Genomic DNA, 19,863 nt, shown 5'->3' on the forward strand with positions numbered 1-19,863 from the left:
GAGCCAATAGAAGGGAACCTTTGGAGCTCAGGGTTGAACTTTGGGGCTCCTTGGGGCTCTCTGAACTCAGTGGTTTTCTTGCAGGCGTTTCGTGGCCCAACTAGGGAACATCATCAGGGTTAAGAGGGGACGGGGTTTGTGGAGCAGTAGAGGAGGAGGAGGAGGAGGAGGAGGAGAACTGTGGGCTTCTTGCAGATGTTTCATGACCCAACTGGGTAACATCATCAGTGCTAGAAGGAAGAAGGGTTTGCTCTCATTTTATACATGTGGGAGAGTTCTTGGTGGTTCCTTCTTGTTGCTTATTGCTTGTCTGAGTTGGTAGTTTCCTGATTGGAGTTACACTGGCAGGGAAGGCCACTTGTATATAAACAGAGAACAAACCCTTCTCCCATCTAGCTGTCTGGGGAATTCTGGGAGTTGAAGTCCACAAGAGTGGCCAAGATTGGACAGCCCTGCTCTAGAGCTCTATCTGGCCATCCTCAGGCGAAAGCTGCCACAATCTGGGGAGATTCCTGTATTACAGGCAGAAAATAAATAAAGTTATGAAGTTTGAACTCTACCTGTGTGCACCTGGTTGTTTGCACCTCACGGGAGTTGCCCGAGGGCTTTAGGCTCAAGGGGCCGAGTTGAAAACTGGGATGCCCACCAGAGACAGACACAAGGCATTGCGTGGCTGTGCCTTTTAAGCAAACTTCATTACAAAAACATTTGCATTTTTTTAAAAAAAGCACCCAGAAAGCAGTTAAGAAAAAAACTGAGGCAGAAGATGTGTGACACCATTTCCTGCTGCTCATCACGACTCACAAACTCTTGGACTTGAAAAAAAAGCAAAGTCAAACTAAGAGTGTCAAAAACAAAACACAAAAAAAAACCCCGGATTTCTTTTTTTTTTCTTTCTGAAACGAGCCAGCAAGCCACAAGCACGGAGGGTGCTGTGTTCACAACCACAGCAATAAAGGGAACCACAGGGTGGGCTGGAGAAAACAAGCAGCTAATTGCAACAAAAATCTCCCAGGGCTGAACACGCACAAGAGCCCCTGGTGCAGCTTGAGGGATCCTTTCCGAGTGGACGATCACTCAGACAGAGCCGGCCGTGTGCGGCAGCAGCCAAAAAAGCGAATACAGCAATCCTGGGTTGTATAAATAGAATCAAAAATAAATAGAAGCATAGAATCAAAGTCACGGGAAGTTTTGGCACCACTTTGTAAAGCCTTCGTAAGGCCACACCTGGAATCCTGAATCCAGTTTTGGTCCCCACATCACAAAAGAGACGTTGAGACTTTGGAAAAAGTGCAGAGAAGAGCAAGCAGGATGATTAAAGGCCTGGAGGCTAAAACGTAGGAGGAACCCTTGCAGGATTTGGGTTTGGCCAGTCTAGAGAAAAGGAGGACTAGGGGTGACGTGATAGCAGCCTTCCAGTATTTGAGGGGCTGCCCCAAAGAAGAGGAGGGGCTCAACCTATTCTCCAAAGCACCAGAAGGCAGGACGAGAAAAGATGGAAACTCACCAAGGAGAGAAGCAACCTGGAACTAAGAAGAAATTTCCCGGCAGGGAGAACAATCAACCAGTGGAAGCTGCCTTCAGAAGTGCTCCATCACTGGAGGTTTTTAAGAAGAGACTGGACAGGCACTTGTCTGGAATGGCATAGGGTCTCCTGCTTGGACAGGGGGTTGGACTAGAAGACCTCCATGGTCCCTGCCAGCTCTGTTATCCTATGTTCTAGGATGGAGCTTGTGGGAAAATGCCTGGGGGGAGGGGCGTGCCTTGGGCCCTTCCAGCTCTATTCTATTCTGATTCTTTCTCTGGCCGGCTGGCCCTCCAAAGAGCCCCCTCTGGAGTTCCAAGGCCTAGGAAGAGCGAGGGAGACAATCTGGGCCGTGCAGTGACCTTTGCAGAGAGCCAAGGCCAGGGTTCTAAGCAGAGAGAAAGGCGAGAAGGTTAGAGATGAAACTTCCCAAAACGGTCCAAGATCTCGGAAGGCTCCGCTTGAGCCTTGCAGCCAAGCCAGGGGGGCAAAGCGGAGGTGCAGACATGCTTCCCTGCAGCCCCAGCCCCCCTCCCCAGCAGAGCCCGTGACCTCCACCCGGAGCCTGGCAATGTCATCCAGACCCTCCATGCAGCTCGCAGCAGCCCAGATCTCCCCCAGGGAAGCAGGCAGAGGAACCAGCTGCTGCCGGGTATATTTAGCTCAGGAAAGAAAATGATCCCTCCTGCCAGGCCGCAAAGTCCAGCTTCCAAGGGCCCCAGGAAGAGGCGGCGGCCAGGCGGAGCTGCTGCTGCTGCTGCTGGTGGTGGTGGTGTGGGGGGTCTTCTGGGAAGCCAGGAGTCCAGGGGCTGCTAAGGCAACTGCAGGGGGAGCAGGAAGAACCAGGAGACAAGCAAATGGGCTCTGCCTTCCTTCCTTAGTTCCTTCTTTCTTTCCCTCCCCTCCCTCTTCTTTCCCTTCTTCCCTTCCTCCCTTCTTCCTTCTTTCTCCTTCCCGGCACAGCTCAATCAAGAGTTCCAGTTCTTAGTAGGAAACCCCGAGTGTGGCACGTTGGCACCCCCGCCCGCCCGCCCAGAGGGCCCACCTCAACGTGGAATTCTCCTGCTTCCTATGTCAACATACTGAAACAACACACAGAAAAGGAGAATCAAAACTACTAAACTGCCACAAAATCAGAAATAATTACGGTGTGCATAAATTTTGGAAAGGGGTTGTGAGGGAAGGAGGAAAAGGCATTGATGCCCAGCAGAAAAACCTGAGGGAGGAGCTCAGGTACCTCAAAGGGCAACCGGCACAACCTCCACACAGGCTGCAGGGAGGCCTTCGCGGGTCTCCAGGATGGCCGTGGAGAGGGAGACCCCCCCGCTTGGCTTAGAGCCCCTTTAAGGCCTGTGGACGTCCACTCCCAGGATTCCCCCACCCAGCCACGGCCTCTTCTCTTTCGCAGCCCAAGGGCCTTCCTTCTCCACACCTTTTCAGCAACCTCGCAGAACGATGGTTTCACAGACAGAAAGTGGCCTGGGGGGAAAACGAGAGGGAAAACTGGGTTCTGAATGTTAACGGGTCTCCTTAACGACGTGACGGACAGGAGAAAACCGATCTTGGAGGAGAGGATTTGGAGAGAGGCTCAAATTGGATCTTGGAAGCCGTCCTGAGGACTATATTAAGACGGCAGCTGAGGAGCCCATCAACTTCGCGTGAGTGACGTGCACGCACACACACGCACACAGAGCCATGGGTAGGAAAGGCCTTTCATTGCTGATGGATGGATGGATGGATGGAAGGGAGGGAGGGAGGAAAAATGGAAAGGAAGGAAGGAAGGAAGAAGGGGAAGGGAGGGAGGGAGGGAGGGAGGAAGGAAGGAAGGAGGAAGAAAAATGGAAAGGAAGAAGGGGAAGGAAGGGAGGAAGGAAGGAAGAAGAGGAAGGAAGAAGGGGAAGGAAAGAAGGGAGGGAGGGAGGAAGGCCAACCCCCTTTGAGACTGCCATGTGCTTCTGCAGTGGTGCGGGATCATCTCAATTGGCCAGTCCTACTTCTTAAAATCTATAAACGGCTGGTGTTTCTTGCCACATTTCTTGAGAAGCCATCAAACACGAAGGGCATGAACAGAAGGGAACATGTGCAACTGAGGGCTGAACTGTGGGCTCTCTGAGCTTGGCTGTTTCACGGTCCATCTAGGGAACATCATCAGTGCTAGAAGGGAGGGGGGGTTGGGGAGAGGAGGGGGAGGACTGTGGGGTCCTTGGTGCTCTCTGAGCTTGGTGGTTTTCTTGCAGATGCTCCTTGAGCCAGCTAGGAGCATCATTACTGCTAGAAGGGGGGAGGGGTTTGCAGGGAGGAGGAGGAGGAAGAAGGCAGCTAGCAATAAGCTCAGAGAGCACCAAGAACCCCACATGATGGACATTCTGTCTTCTCCTCGGAGTCACCTTCCTCTTAGACATCCATAAAAAAAGGAGCTTCTACAAATTCTAGAAAGGGGGTGTTTTGTCTTCTTTTTCCTCCCTCTGCTGTGTGCCCTGTGGGACCCCTCTCAAGCCCCAGCCTCCCTGGCCCAGCCCTGCTGGAGAAGGGGACCAGAGAGCCCAGACCTCCATCCGGATCCCTCACGGCTCTTTTTTCTGGACCGTGATCAGAAGCGGCTCCTGCCCCAAGAGAGGATCTGGAGACGTTCTGGAGCCAGCCTGGGAGAGTCCCCGGCCACCACGGGGCATTTGGTTCCAGGCTGAGCTCCAAGGCCAGTCATGGCCGTGATGGGGAGGACTTCCGGAATCAGGAGAGCCGGGACTGGACGCAAACAAGCACCTGTCATCGGCCCACACAAGAGCCGCCGGGAGGGAGGAGGGGCAGCCTGACAAGGAAGGAGGGCTGGCCTCTCTCCAGCCACAAATTCTCAGCTCTCATCCTGGTGCAGGGAGAAACGGTCAGCGACCTGCTATGGCCACTCTTCCCTGGACAACCAGCAGGGCCCTGAAGGCCGGGCAGGCTTCTTCTTCTCCTTCCTTCCTTCCTGCCTTCGTCCTTGTCTCTGTTGGGGGCAGCCACCTGCCCTCACCCCCCCCCCACACCTGCCATTCAAGCCCCAGCAGGGTGGAATTAACCCCGTCCTGCCGGGCTTCTTTCCTCCCACTGAGAAAGCTCTGTGCACCATGGGTGAGGGAGTCCTTCCTGCCAGCCGGCTGGTGGGCTCGTTTTGAACCTCTAAGGAGAGACTGAGTCGTCCAGGTCACGGTTGCCCCCCAAAGTCCTTTTTTCCAAAAGACAACTGGGCTTTTCTTGGGTTTTTGTTTCTTTTGCAAAAGTTTCACTTCTCATCCAAGAAGTCCACACACCCCACACACACACACGACTCCCACTCAAGTAGGAGACCCTCTACGCTTTTGGACGAAATGGCTGTCCAGTCTCTTCTTAAGGGCCTCGATCTTATTCTACCCAGGAGACACCCCTAAAAGACCCTCTCTGCCTCGGAGAGCCCCAGCTCCTTCTCTGGAGCAGAAGGCGGAGCGTAAATCAAGTGCAAGCTAGATAAGGCCATTCCCCTGGGAAACTGCCCTCCAGCCACTCGAGGAGGGGGTGGGAAAAACATGCACGCAGGGGGGAAAACACAGGCTCCAGCAGGCAAGGGCTTGTTGCCATGCGATGCCCTGCCAGGCCAGAAGGCAGAACCGGAAGGGCAGGTTTAAAGGCAGCAGCCGCTCTGCTGACGCACCTGGGAGGAACAGGACTGGAAATTGCTCTCCCGGCCCTCAGCCAAGCTTTCAGCAAAGAGAGCTCAACCTAAATATAGACTCCGGAGTTGGGAGAGTCCATTTCAGCCAACGTGTCTCCCTGCTTGATTCAAAATGAAAGCATCCCGGATTGATGGCCGCCAACCGAGAGTTTCGTCACATCCTGCAAAAACGAAATCCAAAGCTCCTTTGCTGAGCCGAGCTGCTCTTACGGAGTGTGGGGCCATTCTCCGAGGCCCTGCGCTCTCTGCAGCGCTCGACCCCCTGCTCTGCAATGCCCTTCCAAGGGTCCTTCTCCTCTTCTTTCCAGACCCACAAGCATTTATCCGCTCTACCATCAATGACGTTCCCTAGTTGGGTCATGAAATGTTTGCAAGAAAATAGCCAAGTTCAAAGAGCCGCAAGGAGCTCATAGTCCTCCTCCTCTTCCTCTTCCTCCTCCTCCTTCTCTTCTCCTTTCTCTACTCTGCAAACTCCACTCCCTTCCAGCACTGATGATATTCCCTAGTTGGGTCATGAAACGTCTGCAAGAGAACCACAGCTCAGAGAGCACTAAGGACCCTTACAGTTCAGCCCTGAGCTACAAATATTCTTTACGATTGATATCCTACTTCTTTTCACCTATGTGAAGCCTTCAGCACTGGACCCAGCACTTCAAACTGTCCAATGCCGAATAGATGGGATCCTCTGTGTCAATCTCTCTCAACCTTGGCAACTTTAAGACGTGTGGACTTCAACTCCCAGAATTCCCCAGACAGCCATGCTGGGAACTAAACCCCGCCCATCTTAAAGTTGCCAGGGTTGAAAAATGCTGCTCTGGGTTGCCTTGTTTTGTCTTCCTTGCAAAAGAAGAGCAACTTTGATGGAAGTAACCTTTCTTTTAGAAATGGGTGAAGAGCAGTGGTGAAATCCAATTTTTTTTACTACCAGTTCTGTGGGCGTGGCTTGGTGGATGTGGTGTGGCTTGGTGGGCGTGGCAGGGGAAGGATACTGCAAAATCTCCATTCCCTCCCCACTCTGGGGCCAGCCAGAGGTGCCATTTGCCAGTTCTCTGAACTACTCAAAATTTCCGCTACCAGTTTTCCAGAACCTGTCAGAACCTGCTGGATTTCACCCCTGGTGAAGAAGGATAAACACAGAATTTCCAGTAGGGTGAAATATATTAAAATGAAAAGCAATGAAAAAGCAACTTGGGATGAAATGAAAGTGAGGAAAGGCTGGAAGGAATATCCCTAAGATTGTATAACGGAATAACAGAGTTGGAAGGGACCTTGGAGGTCATCTAGTCCAACCTTCTGCTCAAGCAGGAAAACCTATGCCATTTCAGACAAATGGCCTTCCAATCTCTTCTTGGAAACTTCCAGTATAGGAAATGATGTTGATGTATGAAACTTGGTTTTCATGCTTTTATGTAAGTTAGCATGATTCTGCACAAGAACACTTTCTAAAGATGTAAACAGGCTGAGAAACGATATTGAACAAATGTGGCATTTGGTATTTTATGAAGGACTTTGGCTCTTCTCAAGTGAATCGACTGGTCCTCGAGAGTTCAAGAGGGAGCGTGGTTTTTCCACGCTGCTTCCCTGCTCTCCCCTGCAAGGGATGGAAAGAGCCGCTGAATTGCCCCTTCCTGAGAGGGAATGCAGCAGGTGGCCGGGCGGAAGAGGATTGTCCGGCGGCTTAGAGAGGTCAACATTTTCCATGTGGAAGACCAGAGCAGGCCAGCCCCGGCTGGGAATGGCAAGCTGGGTATGCAGAGATACCCCAGGATCGCCATTTCCAAGATTCTGAAATCAGAAAGAATCCATAAAACTCAATAACTGTCTGGTTTGGCACTGCAACCAAACAGGGCAGGCACAGACTTCAACGGATAATTAGGCCTGCAGGGGGAAAAAATGGCAACCAGCCTCCCTTCCATGAAGGATCTGTACAATGAATGATCCAGAAAGAGGGCTGAGAAAATATCTGCAGACCCCTCACGTCCTGGATGTAAACTGTTTCAGCTTCTCCCCTCGGGACCCCGCTATACGGCCCTGCATGCCAAAACCACCAGACATAAGAGGTTTTTCCTCTGTGTCATCACTCTGCCGAAGGCTTCATTCCCACAGCACCATCTCATTCCCCATCTTTCCTACTATCCTCCTCCTATTGGTATTTTATGATTTATCAGTTGTTGTTTGTAACTTCTGATGATTGTAACTATGATTTATGCTCTATGACCTATTACTTGCTCTTTATATGTACACTGTGAGCTTCTGCACAAATTCCTTGTGTGTCCAATTATACTTGGCCAATAAAGAATTCTAATTCTATTCTCTATTCATTCTGTATTCTACTCTACTCTACTCTATACTCTACTCTACTCTATTGTTCTCTTCTCTTCTCTTCTCTTCTCTTTTCTCTTCTCTTCTCTTCTCTTTGTAATTATATTCTATTCTCCTCTCTTTTCTCCTATTCCATTTGTAATTCTATTTGTAATTCTATTCTATTTGTAATTCTATACTATTCTCTGTTCTATTCTACTCTACTCTATTCTATTTTTCATTGTTTGTTCTGTTCTGTTTTGCCCTACATTCTGTCCTGTTTCCAGGTGGGCCTGGAGCCAGGGAGGTCCACTCTCTTCCCTTCCACGGATGGACGGAGGCTGTTGATGGCTGATCAGACTGGGGGGGAAGGGAGGAGATCTGGCTTAGAACGTAGTGGGGGTGGGGTGGGGGGGATAGTGTTGATGGGGGTGGGTGGTGAAGTGTCCATCAAGGCGTGTGCCTAAGGGGGAAGGCCTGCTCCCTTGTTCCAGATTCTGTTTGCCAGCTTCCGCTGAGCACACGCCCCCATCCGTCTAGCCTGGATCACCTGAAGCAAGTGGGGAAGGGGATGCAGCCCAGAGGCTGCCAGAGCCCAGAGGATCCCTCACCTCATCGCTCTCCTCCACGTCCACGTTGCCGTTCGCATCGTCGTCCATCTGCTTGTGGATGTTGCGCACGGCTTCAAAGCTAAGCTGCTCGTCCTCATTGTGGCACAGGGGCTGGTCGATGCGGCAGAACTCTGCGGGGGGGAGGGGAGAGGGGGATAGTTAGAAACACCCAGGAAAGGTGAGGGGACCCCCAGATGTATTTTTAATAATATTTTATTTGCACAGGTAGTCCTCAAGTTACAACCACAATTGAGACCAAAATATATGTTGCTAAGTGAGACAGTTGTTAAGGGAGTTTGGCCCCATTTTGCAACCTTTCTTGCCACGTTTGTTAAGCAAATCACTGCAGTTGTTAAGTTAGTCACATGGTCCTTAAGTGAATCAGGCTTCCCCCCCCCTTGACTTTGCTGGTCAGGAGGTCACCACAGGGGATCACATGACCCCAGGACACGACGACTGTCATAATCAGTCATGTCAGTTGCCAAGCGTCCGAATTCTGATCATGTGACCATGGGAAATGTGAAAATGGTTATAAGTCACTTTTTTCAGTGCCTTTGTAACTTACTAACTTATCAACTGCAGTGATTCGCTTAAGAACTGTGGCCAGAAAGGTCGTTAAATGTGGCAAAACACTTAACAAATGTCTTACTTAACAACAGAAATTTTGGGCTCAATTGTGGTCGTAAGCCGAGGACTTCCTGCACTTAAATCAAGAGAGGGTCTTTTCCGGGACCCCTTCCCAGCCCAGTGGCTGCCTGGAGGGGCCTCCCTCCTCTCGGGTTTCAGACCCACATTTTCTCAGGACCCCCTGCAACTCAAACAGACACACACACACACACTGCCGGCTGGCAGGGCTTCAACCTGGACCGCTGCAATGCCCCCCCCTCCCCTCCGCGCCCCACAGCTCAGCCACCCAGGGCCGGGCCGAGAGCAAGCCGAGCTCTGCCAGCCGAATGTGCAAAGCCAAAAGCGCCCGGATGAGTCAGAGGCTACGAATGCCGCCCACCTCCTGCCCGCACAGGTGCCAGCGGAAGACGGGCTCAGCTGGCTGAGTCACCCTGGGCACGCTCGGAGGAGCAGGGGGAGGAAGCGCGGCCAGGGCAGCTGCAGGCGGCTGATTCTCCCGAAAGAAACGGCAGAAGCCGCTCGCAACTGGATGCCCTCGGGGGCCACCGGAGGACTCGGTTTGCCAGGCTCTGTCAAACTGAAACTCGCTCCTGGCAAGTCTGAAAGTACAATTCTCCCACCGTCACTTCTGCAGCCTGCTTAGTTAGCGTGAGGCATGCCATGCTTGGCCTTGCCATACGCAGATAGTCCTCCACTTATGACCACAACTGAGCCCAAAGTCTAGGTTGCTAAGCGAAACAGTGGTTAAGTGAGGTTTGCCCCATTTGTACGACCTTTCTCGCCACGGTTGTTAAGTGAATCCGGCTTCCCCATTGACTCTGCTGGTCAGAAGGTCGCAAAACGGGATCGAGTGACCCTGGGGAACTGCGACGGTCGTAAGTTGCCAAGGGTCTGAATTTTGATCACGTGACGGTGGGGATGCTGCAATGGTCATAAGTCGCTTTTTAGTGCCTTCCTGTAAAGGGTCTGGGGCAGGGGTCCCCAATGTGTGGGCTGCGAGGGCTGTGCAACAGGGCTGCGGAAACTGCCGGTGAGCATGTACACCCATACGCATCCTCACTTGCGTGAGCAGTGGGTTACCACGCATGTACTCCACTTAAGTGAGCTGCAGGCGCATGTGCAAGCCAGTGACACAAATAGAGCTGCACACATGCACGCTTGCTGGCCACTCTTGCAGAAACATCCCCCTCTCCCCCACCCCCACTGGTCCGCGAAGCCAGAAACATTGGGGAACTCTGGTCTGGAGGATAAACCCTATGAAGAACGGTTGCAGGAATTGGGTAGGTCGAGTCTAATGAAGGGAAGGACCAGGGGTGACACAACAGCAGTCTTCCAGTATCTGAGGGCTTGCCACAAAGAAGAGGGGGAGAGGGTCCCCCTCTTCTCCAAAGCACCTGAATAAGGCAGGACAAGAAGCAACGGATGGAAACTCATCCAGGAGAGAAGCAACCTGGAATTGAGGAGAAACTTCCTAACAGTGAGGACAATTAACCGGTGGAACTTCTTGCCTCCAGAAAGTTGTGGCGCTCCACAACACTAGAAGTTTTTAAAAAAGAGACAAGAGGAGAACCATCTGGCTGGGATGGAATGAGGTCTCCTGCCTTGAGCAGAGGGTTGCCCAGAAGACCTTCAGGTTCCCTTCCAGCCCTGGGATTCTGCGCTCTTAAAGATGCCAAGTTAAAAATGCCACTCTGGAGGCGAAGCAGAGAAACAACGAAGGATCAACATCTCAATGAATCCAACGGGCAAATTTGCAGTCCGTGCCCATAAATACGTCCGGCTGGTCCAGGCAGCATCAGAGCCCCCTCCCTGAGCCCACCCTCTGAGCTGTTTTATGAAGGCCACAGGAGGCTGGGCTGGTAGGGGTGACAGAAGAGGCCGGGTGGGAAAGTCCGACTGACTTGAGGCCAGCCAAAGCAGGCACAAGGCTGCCTTGCTGTCTCTCCTACAGGGAAAATGCCAGCCTCACCCAGCGTGCACCATGCCAACGTCAGAAAGCGCTGGAGCAAAGCCAGGCGTTCTCCTTTGCGTTAGCAGGAAGGGGCACAAAGGCAGGCCACTTCCCTGGAAAGCCTCAAGTGCCCCGACTGGCTAAACGGCTCTGCGGGAACCATCTGGAGAAGGAAGAGAGGCCGAGAAAGAAAGAAAGAAAGAGGCCGAATGGTGGGCACAACCACACTTCAAACACCAAAATTCCTACTTTGCGGTTATTTTCCCCAGCACCGTTCTTCTGGCAAGCGTATGACTCAAACAATCCAACCTGGCTCTCCCCAACTGCGGGCGTTAACAGGTAGCGTGCCTTCCCACTGATTTGCACAGGAGAGTGAGGTGTTTTTGCAGATGACGGTTAAAACATAGGAAGAAGGCTTGCAGGAATGGGGTATGTCTAGCTTAATGAAAAGAAGGACTGGGGGTCTTCCAATATTTGAAGGGCTGCCACAGAGAAGAGGGAGTCAAGTTATTCTCCAGAGCCCCTGAAGGCAGGAGAAGAAGCAACGGATGGAAGTTAATGCAGGAGAGAAGCCACCTGCAACTAAGGAGGAATGTCCCGACAAGTCCCCAGCGGAATGGCTGGACTCCAGAAGCTGCGAGGGCTTCATCCCTGGAGGTTTTCCAGAAGAGATCGGACAACCCATTTAAAATAGAATAGAAAAACAGAGCTGGAAGGGACCTTGGAGGTCTTCTAGTCTAGTCCAACCCCCTGCTTAGGCGGGAAACGCTAGCCCACTTCAGACAAAGGGTTGTCCAACCTCTTCTTAAAAACTTCCAGTGTTGTGAGAACAAGTCAGGAAATTTCTCCTTAGTTCCAGGTTGCCTCTCTCCTGGGTTAGCTGGTTTGTCTGAAATGGTCCAGGGGTTTCCTGCTTGAGGTGGAGGTTGGACCAGAAGACCTCTCCGTTCTGGCTGATTGATAAAAGCTACACAGAAGCGAGATGTCACACGCACACATGAAGGGTCCAATTTCCCCCCAGCCGATCCCTTCCTCACTGAACAGCTTCCCCTCCTAACCTAGAACGGCTCCTGCTTGCTTGCCCTCCTCTTCCTCCTCCTCCTCCTCCTCTCTTTGTTTATTTAAACCAGTGGCAGTTAATCCTCGACACAATGGAGCCCCAAGTTTCTGTTTGCTAAATGTGACATTCCTTAAGTGAGTTTTGCCCCATTTTACGACCTCTCTTGCCCCGGTTGACTTGGCTTGCCAGAAGGTCGCAAAAGGGGAATCACGTGACCCCGGGAGGGTGCGACCATCATAACTATGAGTCAGCTGCCAAGCGCCCGAATTTGGATCACGTGACCCCAGGGATGCTGCAACGGTCGTTAAGTGTCATAAGTCAGTTTTTTCAGTGCTGTTGGAATTTTAAGCAGTCACTAAACAAACTGTTGTATGTGGAGGACTAGCTGTCTACCCTGTGAAGTGCTAGGGAGGCTCCCTCCTTGCTCTCTTCCTGCCCGCCAGGCCTCCGAGCTCCGCTGTCTCTTTGCCCTGTGGGGAGAGGATCCTCCCCCTCCTGGGACCCCCGACTGCCTCCCACCACACTTGACAGACAACCACCCCCAAGCAGCCTCAGCCCCCCAACCCGAATGTCCCACCCTGCCCGTTAAGTTTCCCACTCCTCTGAAGAGACGGCCGGCTTCCCGCTGGGCTACCCACCCTTTGGAATAGCTCCCACCCCTCACGCCTCCCCCGGGAAGGATGCCCACCCGGTCAATATTGACTTTTCCGAAGTTATTAAAAACTGGAGTCTGATGGGCAGGCCTTAGCGTACGCATTGACACCCTCAGTTCCTATTTGCATGTTTTATCTCTAACTGAAGCTACTTTATCATTTGTTTACTTTACATAATTGTTATTCTTGCTAATGTTATTTATTTAAATTTATTGGCCGCCTATTTCCAGTGGACTCTGGACTCCTATTTATGTTATGGGTAACAGAATAACAGTTGGAAGGGACCTCGGAGGTCTTCTAGTCCAACCCACTGGTTTTTTTTTTTACTTTTTTTAAATTTTATCTTAAACATCCAACAAACATTAAATCTATAGCGGTCTACATCACAACGCGAGAAGGAAATAAACTTGTCCCATTACATATATAGGGTAACGTACAAAAATCTATTACATATACCAATTGACATCCTTATCCGATATCTCTATTTATAGCTCGATTTGACATCCAATTATACCACTGATTCCAAGATATATAATAATCTGTGTCCCCCCCATCCTTTCAGTAACATAGTAAGCCAATCTGATTCCGCACAATTCGTTTCTCATCCAAGAAGCTTCTTCAGTTCTGACTGAATGGTGGAAGGATTCATATTCCTCTTTCTGAAAGTCACTGAGGCTGCTTGGAGGTTTATCCAAGAAGGTTCCACACCCATTTGCACTATTCAGGTGACCCCGAGGGCACAGATAGACCTCCACGTGGCCTCAACAATTCTCAGAGAGAGTGCTGACGACCATGGACTGCATGGAATATAAATCCTCCACCATTCAATCAGAACTGAAGAAGCTTCTTGGATGAGAAGCGAAATATCTTCAAGGAAAAACAATCCAGTTGCCTTTTGAAAAAGCAGATTTGGGACAGAAGCTCGGAGCCCCCTGTTCTTAACGGTGAGAGCGTCAGAGAGGGCGATTGGAAAACCTTACAGAGTGACTGGATCGGTGTACAATGCACTTTTGCAACTTCACGTGGAAGGCGTGGGTGGGGAGTCACAGCAGGGGGAAAAAAGTAATTGAAAAAAAAAACCTTTGGTGAGTCAACACCTCCTAGCATGCACAGCCTATGACGGAATTCGAAAGCATGAAGCGCTCAAGCCATTTTGAAGACAACGAAGAGCAGAAATTCACCCATTAAGAGCTGATGGAGCTGGCAGAGATGGCCAAATTAACCGGCTTAATCGGAGAAAAGAATATATCTAGTTTTGTTCCTACCTGGAAACCTGGACAGGAAAAAAAAGATGAAGTTGTACCTCTGGGATTTGCTAGTTAGATCAGTTTGAAATGATAGAAATCACGCGACCCGTGGGGATGCAGCAGCCATCGTAAATGCGAGGAACGGTCGCAAGTGCGAGGACAGGCAAAAGTCACTTTTTTTTCAGTCCCCTTGTAATGGTCCCTAAATAGACAGTTGTAAGTCGAGGACCCTCAAGTTACAGACACCGCGAGGAGGGAAGAAGAGAGCCGCCAAGAATAGGGAGCCTGAAAATTGTGATTTTTTTTCCCCAAAGCTGTCCGCGATGAGGCCGGACATGAGCGCCACTGGAGGACAAACAGACCGGCGTCTCCGCTGCTTCATATTTTGGCAAGCAGGGAAAGGGGGGGGCGGCGCTAAGAGAAACACGGTCCAGCCCCAAACTTTATGGAGCTGCATTCCTGGGATAGCTGCAAAGTGCTTGAACCTTTCCCCAAGGCTGGGCCGACTCCCGGCTCACTCACTCACACTGGCTGACCGCTCATTTAAAAAAAAAAAAGGGGGGGGGGTCCTTCCTTCTTCGTATTGGGGGTCCCAGCAGCAGGAGAATCAAAAAGGACCCTTCAGGCTTTCTGCCCATCAGCAGCCCAGCCTGGTCAGGAACCGGCTCTGATCCATCCGGGTTGTTGGGATTTTGCAAATTTCACGTTATCTGCTTGCTTTCCCAGTGGCTGGGTTGGACTGAGTATGACTGGACCAAAGTCACCCAGATTGCTTTCACGGCTAAGGTGGGACTAGAACTCTCCATCTCCTGGTTTCTACCCCACGGCCCTAACCACTAGGCCAACCTGTGACATCCTCCTCGGTGGGCCAGGTTCTGTGGTTCAGCCCCTCCTGGCCTCCAGGCCTCTTCACCCCACAAGCCAAGTTCAAAGCTCATCCCAGGAGCTGCGTCTCCTCAGCAGCGGCACCAACTGGGCGAAATCTGGCCAGAAACTCTGTTTTCTCTTATTTATAGGTCTGTATTTGTTGGGAGGTTTATAGAAGTCTATTAATAGCCCAACACAAAACTATGCGGCCCTCTTGACACAGGCAGAAAGGCGCTGGGGATAAAAATGTGCAGCCTCCTCCAGGCGCTGGGCGTGAGCGGAGTCTCCCCAACGCCCCCCTTCGCCTCGGGAATCACACCAGCCGCCACAACGCCCAACGCCCGGCCTCTGCCACGGACGCACCTCAGGCCAAGTGGCCTCCACGGAGGCAAATGGCCGCAGCCCCTGGTCAAGGAGAAAGGCTGCCACAGGCTGGGCTGGCAGATCCTGGTTTGAGACCGGAAACCAAGAAACCAGTTCTGCACCCAGTGGGTCTTCCAAACCATTGCCCCTCCTTCTGGCCCTGCCTGCACTGCCAGGGCACCCGGTCTGCATATAAATAGAGAGCAAGCCCCTCTGCCTTCAGCACTGATGGTGTTCCCTAGTTGGGCCATGAAACGTCTGCAAGCAAACAACCAAGCTCAGAGACCCCCAAGGACCCCCCAGTTCCACCCCGAGCTGCAAATATTCTCTTTTATTGGTCGCCTTCAACCGTTCCTGCTAAATGGCAGGAGTGACAGCCAGGCTGTTGGGTGCTTCGCCAGCCATTGATTTGCTTCCGGGGACAATTGCCCCTGCCCGGCCCAGTGCCAGCCTTCTGGTGGCAGAGCAGAGATGCCATTTGTGGGGCCAGGCCCAGCCCCCCGACTGCCCCCAGCTCTGCTATTCTTGTATTGCAGATGGACGCCCTGGGCTCCGTTCTCAGGACCGGCTCCTCTAGGAGAGATAAGGTGGGTGGGGTCAGTTTGGGGCAGCCCTGGGCTGAGACCTCCCCACCTCCTCCTCCCTGCTCCTCCACCTTCCCGGCTGGGGGGCTCTGAATATCCCTGCCTGGGCATCCTCCAGAATAGCCCAACTTGCAGATTCCCAGGCAGCCCTGAAGGAACCTGGTGAGAAACGGGAGGCCTCTGACTCTGGCAGCTATAAACATCCCCAAACAGGCTCCCTCCAGATGTGTCCGATTAACTTCTGGCTCCGGAATCACCCGGCTACTATTCCGATATACCGGAAGGACGGAGTGCATCCAGTTCCTCTGATCGGACCTGGGCATCTGGGTTTGAGAAACCAAGAAGGGTTGGAGTGAAATCAAGAAAAAACTGACTCTCTCTCTCTCCCCATCCATCCATCCATTTGTCTACCTACCTACCCATCCGTCCATCCATCCATGTATCCACCCATGTCTGTCTGTCTGTCTGTCTGTCTGTCTGTCTATATCCATCAGATTTATATGGCCCCCCACTCCCTCTCAGTCAGTCTGGGCATGTTACAAACAATATTCCTAAAATATTCCTATCCATTCTCCGCCCACTTGCCACGGCCTTCTCCCCAGACCCCCAACCTCATCGCCCGTGACCCCTGCCCGTCTCCCAGCCCTGGGCCGAAAGCAGAGGCATGAGGACAATGACCTAGGTGGCCTCAGGATGGGGGTGACAGGCCTCCTCTAGGCCCACAAGCCCCAGCCTCTGTTTGGACTGTGCCCCGTGCGGGGAGTGGCAACAGCGCCAAGGCAGCCTAGAAACACAGCAAAGGAGAACAACAACATCCCGGGGCTTCTTCTGCCCCCACCCGGGCAGGGAACCTCTGGTGAGCCGCATTCCCTGGGGGGGGTGGCAGCCAGGAGGGACAGGGTGGGCCCACGGCCGCGAGGAAGGACCGGCTACCTCTTCGCTCTAACCGCAGTAGAGCTGCTGGGGTGCTTGCTTCCTGCAGCTTCCTGCACAATCTCCGCACTTAATTCCAGGAAATTCATCTGCAGCACCAAAACCACAGGAGCTCTTCCTGACGGCTGGTCCAAGACAAACAGGTGGGGAAGAGACGCCCTTTCCAGAGAAAAAGCATCCTAGCGGAGAAATATAGTCGAGAAGAGAACCGTCTCCTGGCTTTTAACTGCTACACCCCCCCCCCAAAAAAAATCCTGGCAGTGTCTCTGTGCACAAAAACTCTCCCGACGTCCTTTCGGCCACCGCGTCAGAGACACAGAGCAAGGATGGGCACAGGAAGGGCAGGATTAAGAAGTCGGCAAGTGGATTTTGAGCTCCTGGGATCCCCGGAGGAAAACTGCCAGAAATTCATCCATCACTCGAGGTTTTCAAGAAGGGACTGGACAACCATTTGTCTGAAGAAGAATTAACCAGTGGAACTGCTTGCCTCCAGAAGTTATGGCTGCTCCCTCACTGGAGGTTTTTAAGAAGAGACTGGACAGCCACCTGTCTGAAATAATAGGGTCTCCTGCTTGAACAGGGGGTTGGTCTAGAAGGCCTCCGAGGCCCCTTCCAGCTCTATTCTGATTGACTGAGTCATTGATTGGTTGGTCCAAACGGGGAGGGTGAGAAGGCGGGGTAGCCCTTCACGAGGCATGGCTGATGTGGGCCAGAGGCTTTCTTTAATGTTGGGTGAGTTTATCTGGTCTCCCAGCAACCAGTAATGCAGACACCGGGATGAGCCCATTCCAGTCGCTCCGCCTGCAACTGTCCTGGCTGAGGGCTGGGGTCTTTTTCCTGGCAAGAGGGTCTCCCCCACCCACCCTTCCATCCGTCACGGCCACAGATGAAGCAGTAAGAAGAGGGGGGTGTCAAGAGGAGGGGTCTCCAACCTTGGCAACTTTAAGCCTGGCGGACTTCAACTCCCAGAATTCCCCAGCCTGGATCGTAGCTTCTGTCCTGGGAAAACCCTCTTGGGAACTGGGCCAAAATCCCTTTCGAAGGCAGGAAGGAGGCACCCTAGATAAGGGAGCGTGGCAAGGGGGCAGAGTCCGCCAGAATGTCCTTTACAAGCCTTCATCCCATCAGGGCAGCCGGGGCTGATCCCGCCCCATTTCTGAGCAGGTGGAAACCAAGAAGTCTTTGTTCTTGGCTGACGGGGACAGGGGAAGGCAGGTGAAAGCATATACAAAAAAGTATGAAGGCTATTGCTTAATGTATTGTAAGACGCCCTGAGTCTCCGGAGAAGGGCGGCATCTAAATTAAAGCAAAAAAAAAAAAAAAAAGAGCAGGAAACAGGGAGGAAAACCCAGACTTTGCTCCTGGGATCAAGAGGCCATCCCCTTCGGCCGCCTTCTGACCAGCAACAATCCAAGGGGAAGCCAGATTCACTTAACAACCCTGTGACTAATTTAGCAACTGCAGTGATTCATTGAACAACGGTGGCAAGAAAGGTCGGGAAATGGGGCAAAATTCACTTAACAACCCTCTCGCTTGGCCACATAAACTTTGGGCTCGATTGCGGTCATAAGCCAAGGACTGCCTGTAGTGGGGAACTGTCTTAAGATCAGCATCGAAAATGTCCACAGCTCTTGAATTATTCAACCAGAACTATATCGGACCTCGCCATGTTTGCCCAGAAACAGGAAACTGGTCTCTTTGCTGGAGACGGAACCAGAATCCTGCTTTCTCCACAGGCGCATTTTGTGCCACGGCTTAAAGCGCTCGTCTTCTGGGAGGAAGCCATCCAGACAGACACACCGATTGGACTTTGGGAGAGGCTGCAATATTTGGGGGCCTCCGGGGCCTCTTTCTGCGCATGGAGACTGAGGGGATCCCAGCAGCCCCTTTGGCTACGAAGGGAAGATAAACATGTGGCCCCCGTCAGTCAGTGGATGATGGGAAACCTGGTGGGACTCAGGACTCATGAACAGGGCACTTAACGTGCACCCATTATATATACTGTATATATGGATGATCCCAGGGACAGGGGGTTACCCTGCTCTAAAACTGTTGTATAAAATTTCGTCTCTCTCTATATATACAAACACAATATACCCTCTCCACACACACACACATATAAAATAATTCTTCTCCTTCCTCCTCTTCCTTCTCTTTCTCAGCTAACCTTCTCCTCCTTCCTCCTCTTCCTCTTTTCTGTTCCTTCTCCTCTTCCTCTTCTCCTCCTTCCTTTTTCCTCCTTTTCCTCTTCTTCCTCCTCTTCCTCCTCCTTCCTTCCCTTTTTCTTTCTCTTCCTTTCTCCCCCTCCTTTTCCTCTTCTCTGCCTCTTCTTCTTCCTGCTTTTTCTTCTCTCCTCCTCCTCCTTTTCCTCCTCCCCTCTTCTTCTATTCCTCCTCCTGTTCCTCTCTTCCTTTTTCTCCTCCTCCTCCTCCTCCCTCCTCCTCCCCTCTTCTTCTGTTGTATTAGATCCAGGAATTGCCGCCCAGGGCCCGGCTGGCCTCCTCCTGGCTTCGCCCTTCAATGCTCTGGCAGCAGCTCCACTCCGGCCTGGGGATTATCGGCCCCACCATCAGTCCCTGCTGAACAGTACTTGGCACAGCCAGAGTGTTGCTGTGGAAGCCGAGGGAACCAGGGAGGCCTCCAGCAGATTCGGAAAGGGAAAAATAATTCTTCCGCATTCAAGCTCTGCCCCCACAGGACTCTGGTTCAGACCATGTCCGTCCCCCCGTCCCCCCACCCCCAGCTATAAGGAGACATCTCTATGGTCCACCTAATACTCGAATCAGAATAACAGAATTAACAAGAGTTGGAAGGGGCCTTGGAGGACATCTAGTCCAACCCCCTACTCAAGCAGGAGACCTTATATCATCCTGGTCAAATGGCTGTCTAGTCTCTTCTTAAAAACCTCCAGTGATGGAGCACCCACAGCTTCTGAAGGCAAGCCCTTCCACTGCTTGACTGTTCCCACCGCCAGGAAATTTCTCCCAAGGATGTCCTGTACTTAAAGAGCCGTAGAGTCCTTGGGCTTGAGGTCTTCTGGTCCAAGCCCTACTGAGGTCAGGGATCCTTAGGCCATCCCGACACAAATGCCCAAGACTGAGCTGAGCGGCCAAGAGAGATCAAAAATCCTCCCACCAGGGAACATAAATGATTTCCCAAGGATTTAGACAAATTTGTGCAGGAGAAGGCGCCGACCAGATCTATTAAAAGCTACCAGCTGGGCCAAGGAGGTAACTAGACTCTCGAGCCTCAATGGTGGAGGGTCATAGTCTTCTCCTCATGCTGGGCCTACAAAGACTTCTGTGGCCCCATGCTCCTCAATCTCAGTAACTATAAGAATGGGCTTCAACTCCCAGAATTCCCCAGCCAGAAATGCTAGTTGGGGAATTCTGGGAGTTGAAGTCTACCCATCTAACGTAGCTGAGCTTGAGAAAGCTTGTTTTACCTGTTATT

At 52.0% G+C, this 19,863-nt stretch overlaps 1 protein-coding gene across 6 annotated transcripts in view; it reads right to left on the minus strand.

Moving 5' to 3' along the window:
- STIM1 (stromal interaction molecule 1) overlaps nt 1–19,863 on the minus strand; it is a 56,744-nt gene that overhangs the window by 23,930 nt on the left and 12,951 nt on the right. For all 6 annotated transcript variants that reach the window (XM_087895664.1, XM_087895662.1, XM_060682683.2 and 3 more), the window contains exon 2: nt 8,126–8,256. In XM_087895664.1, coding sequence (XP_087751790.1) covers nt 8,126–8,256 — 131 coding nt within the window. The remainder of the gene's footprint in view (nt 1–8,125; nt 8,257–19,863) is intronic.

This window comes from Pantherophis guttatus, chromosome 5 (genome assembly GCF_059756535.1).
Source record: "Pantherophis guttatus breed Tessera chromosome 5, ASM5975653v1, whole genome shotgun sequence".
In the NCBI taxonomy this organism is placed as follows: Eukaryota; Metazoa; Chordata; class Lepidosauria; order Squamata; family Colubridae; genus Pantherophis; species Pantherophis guttatus.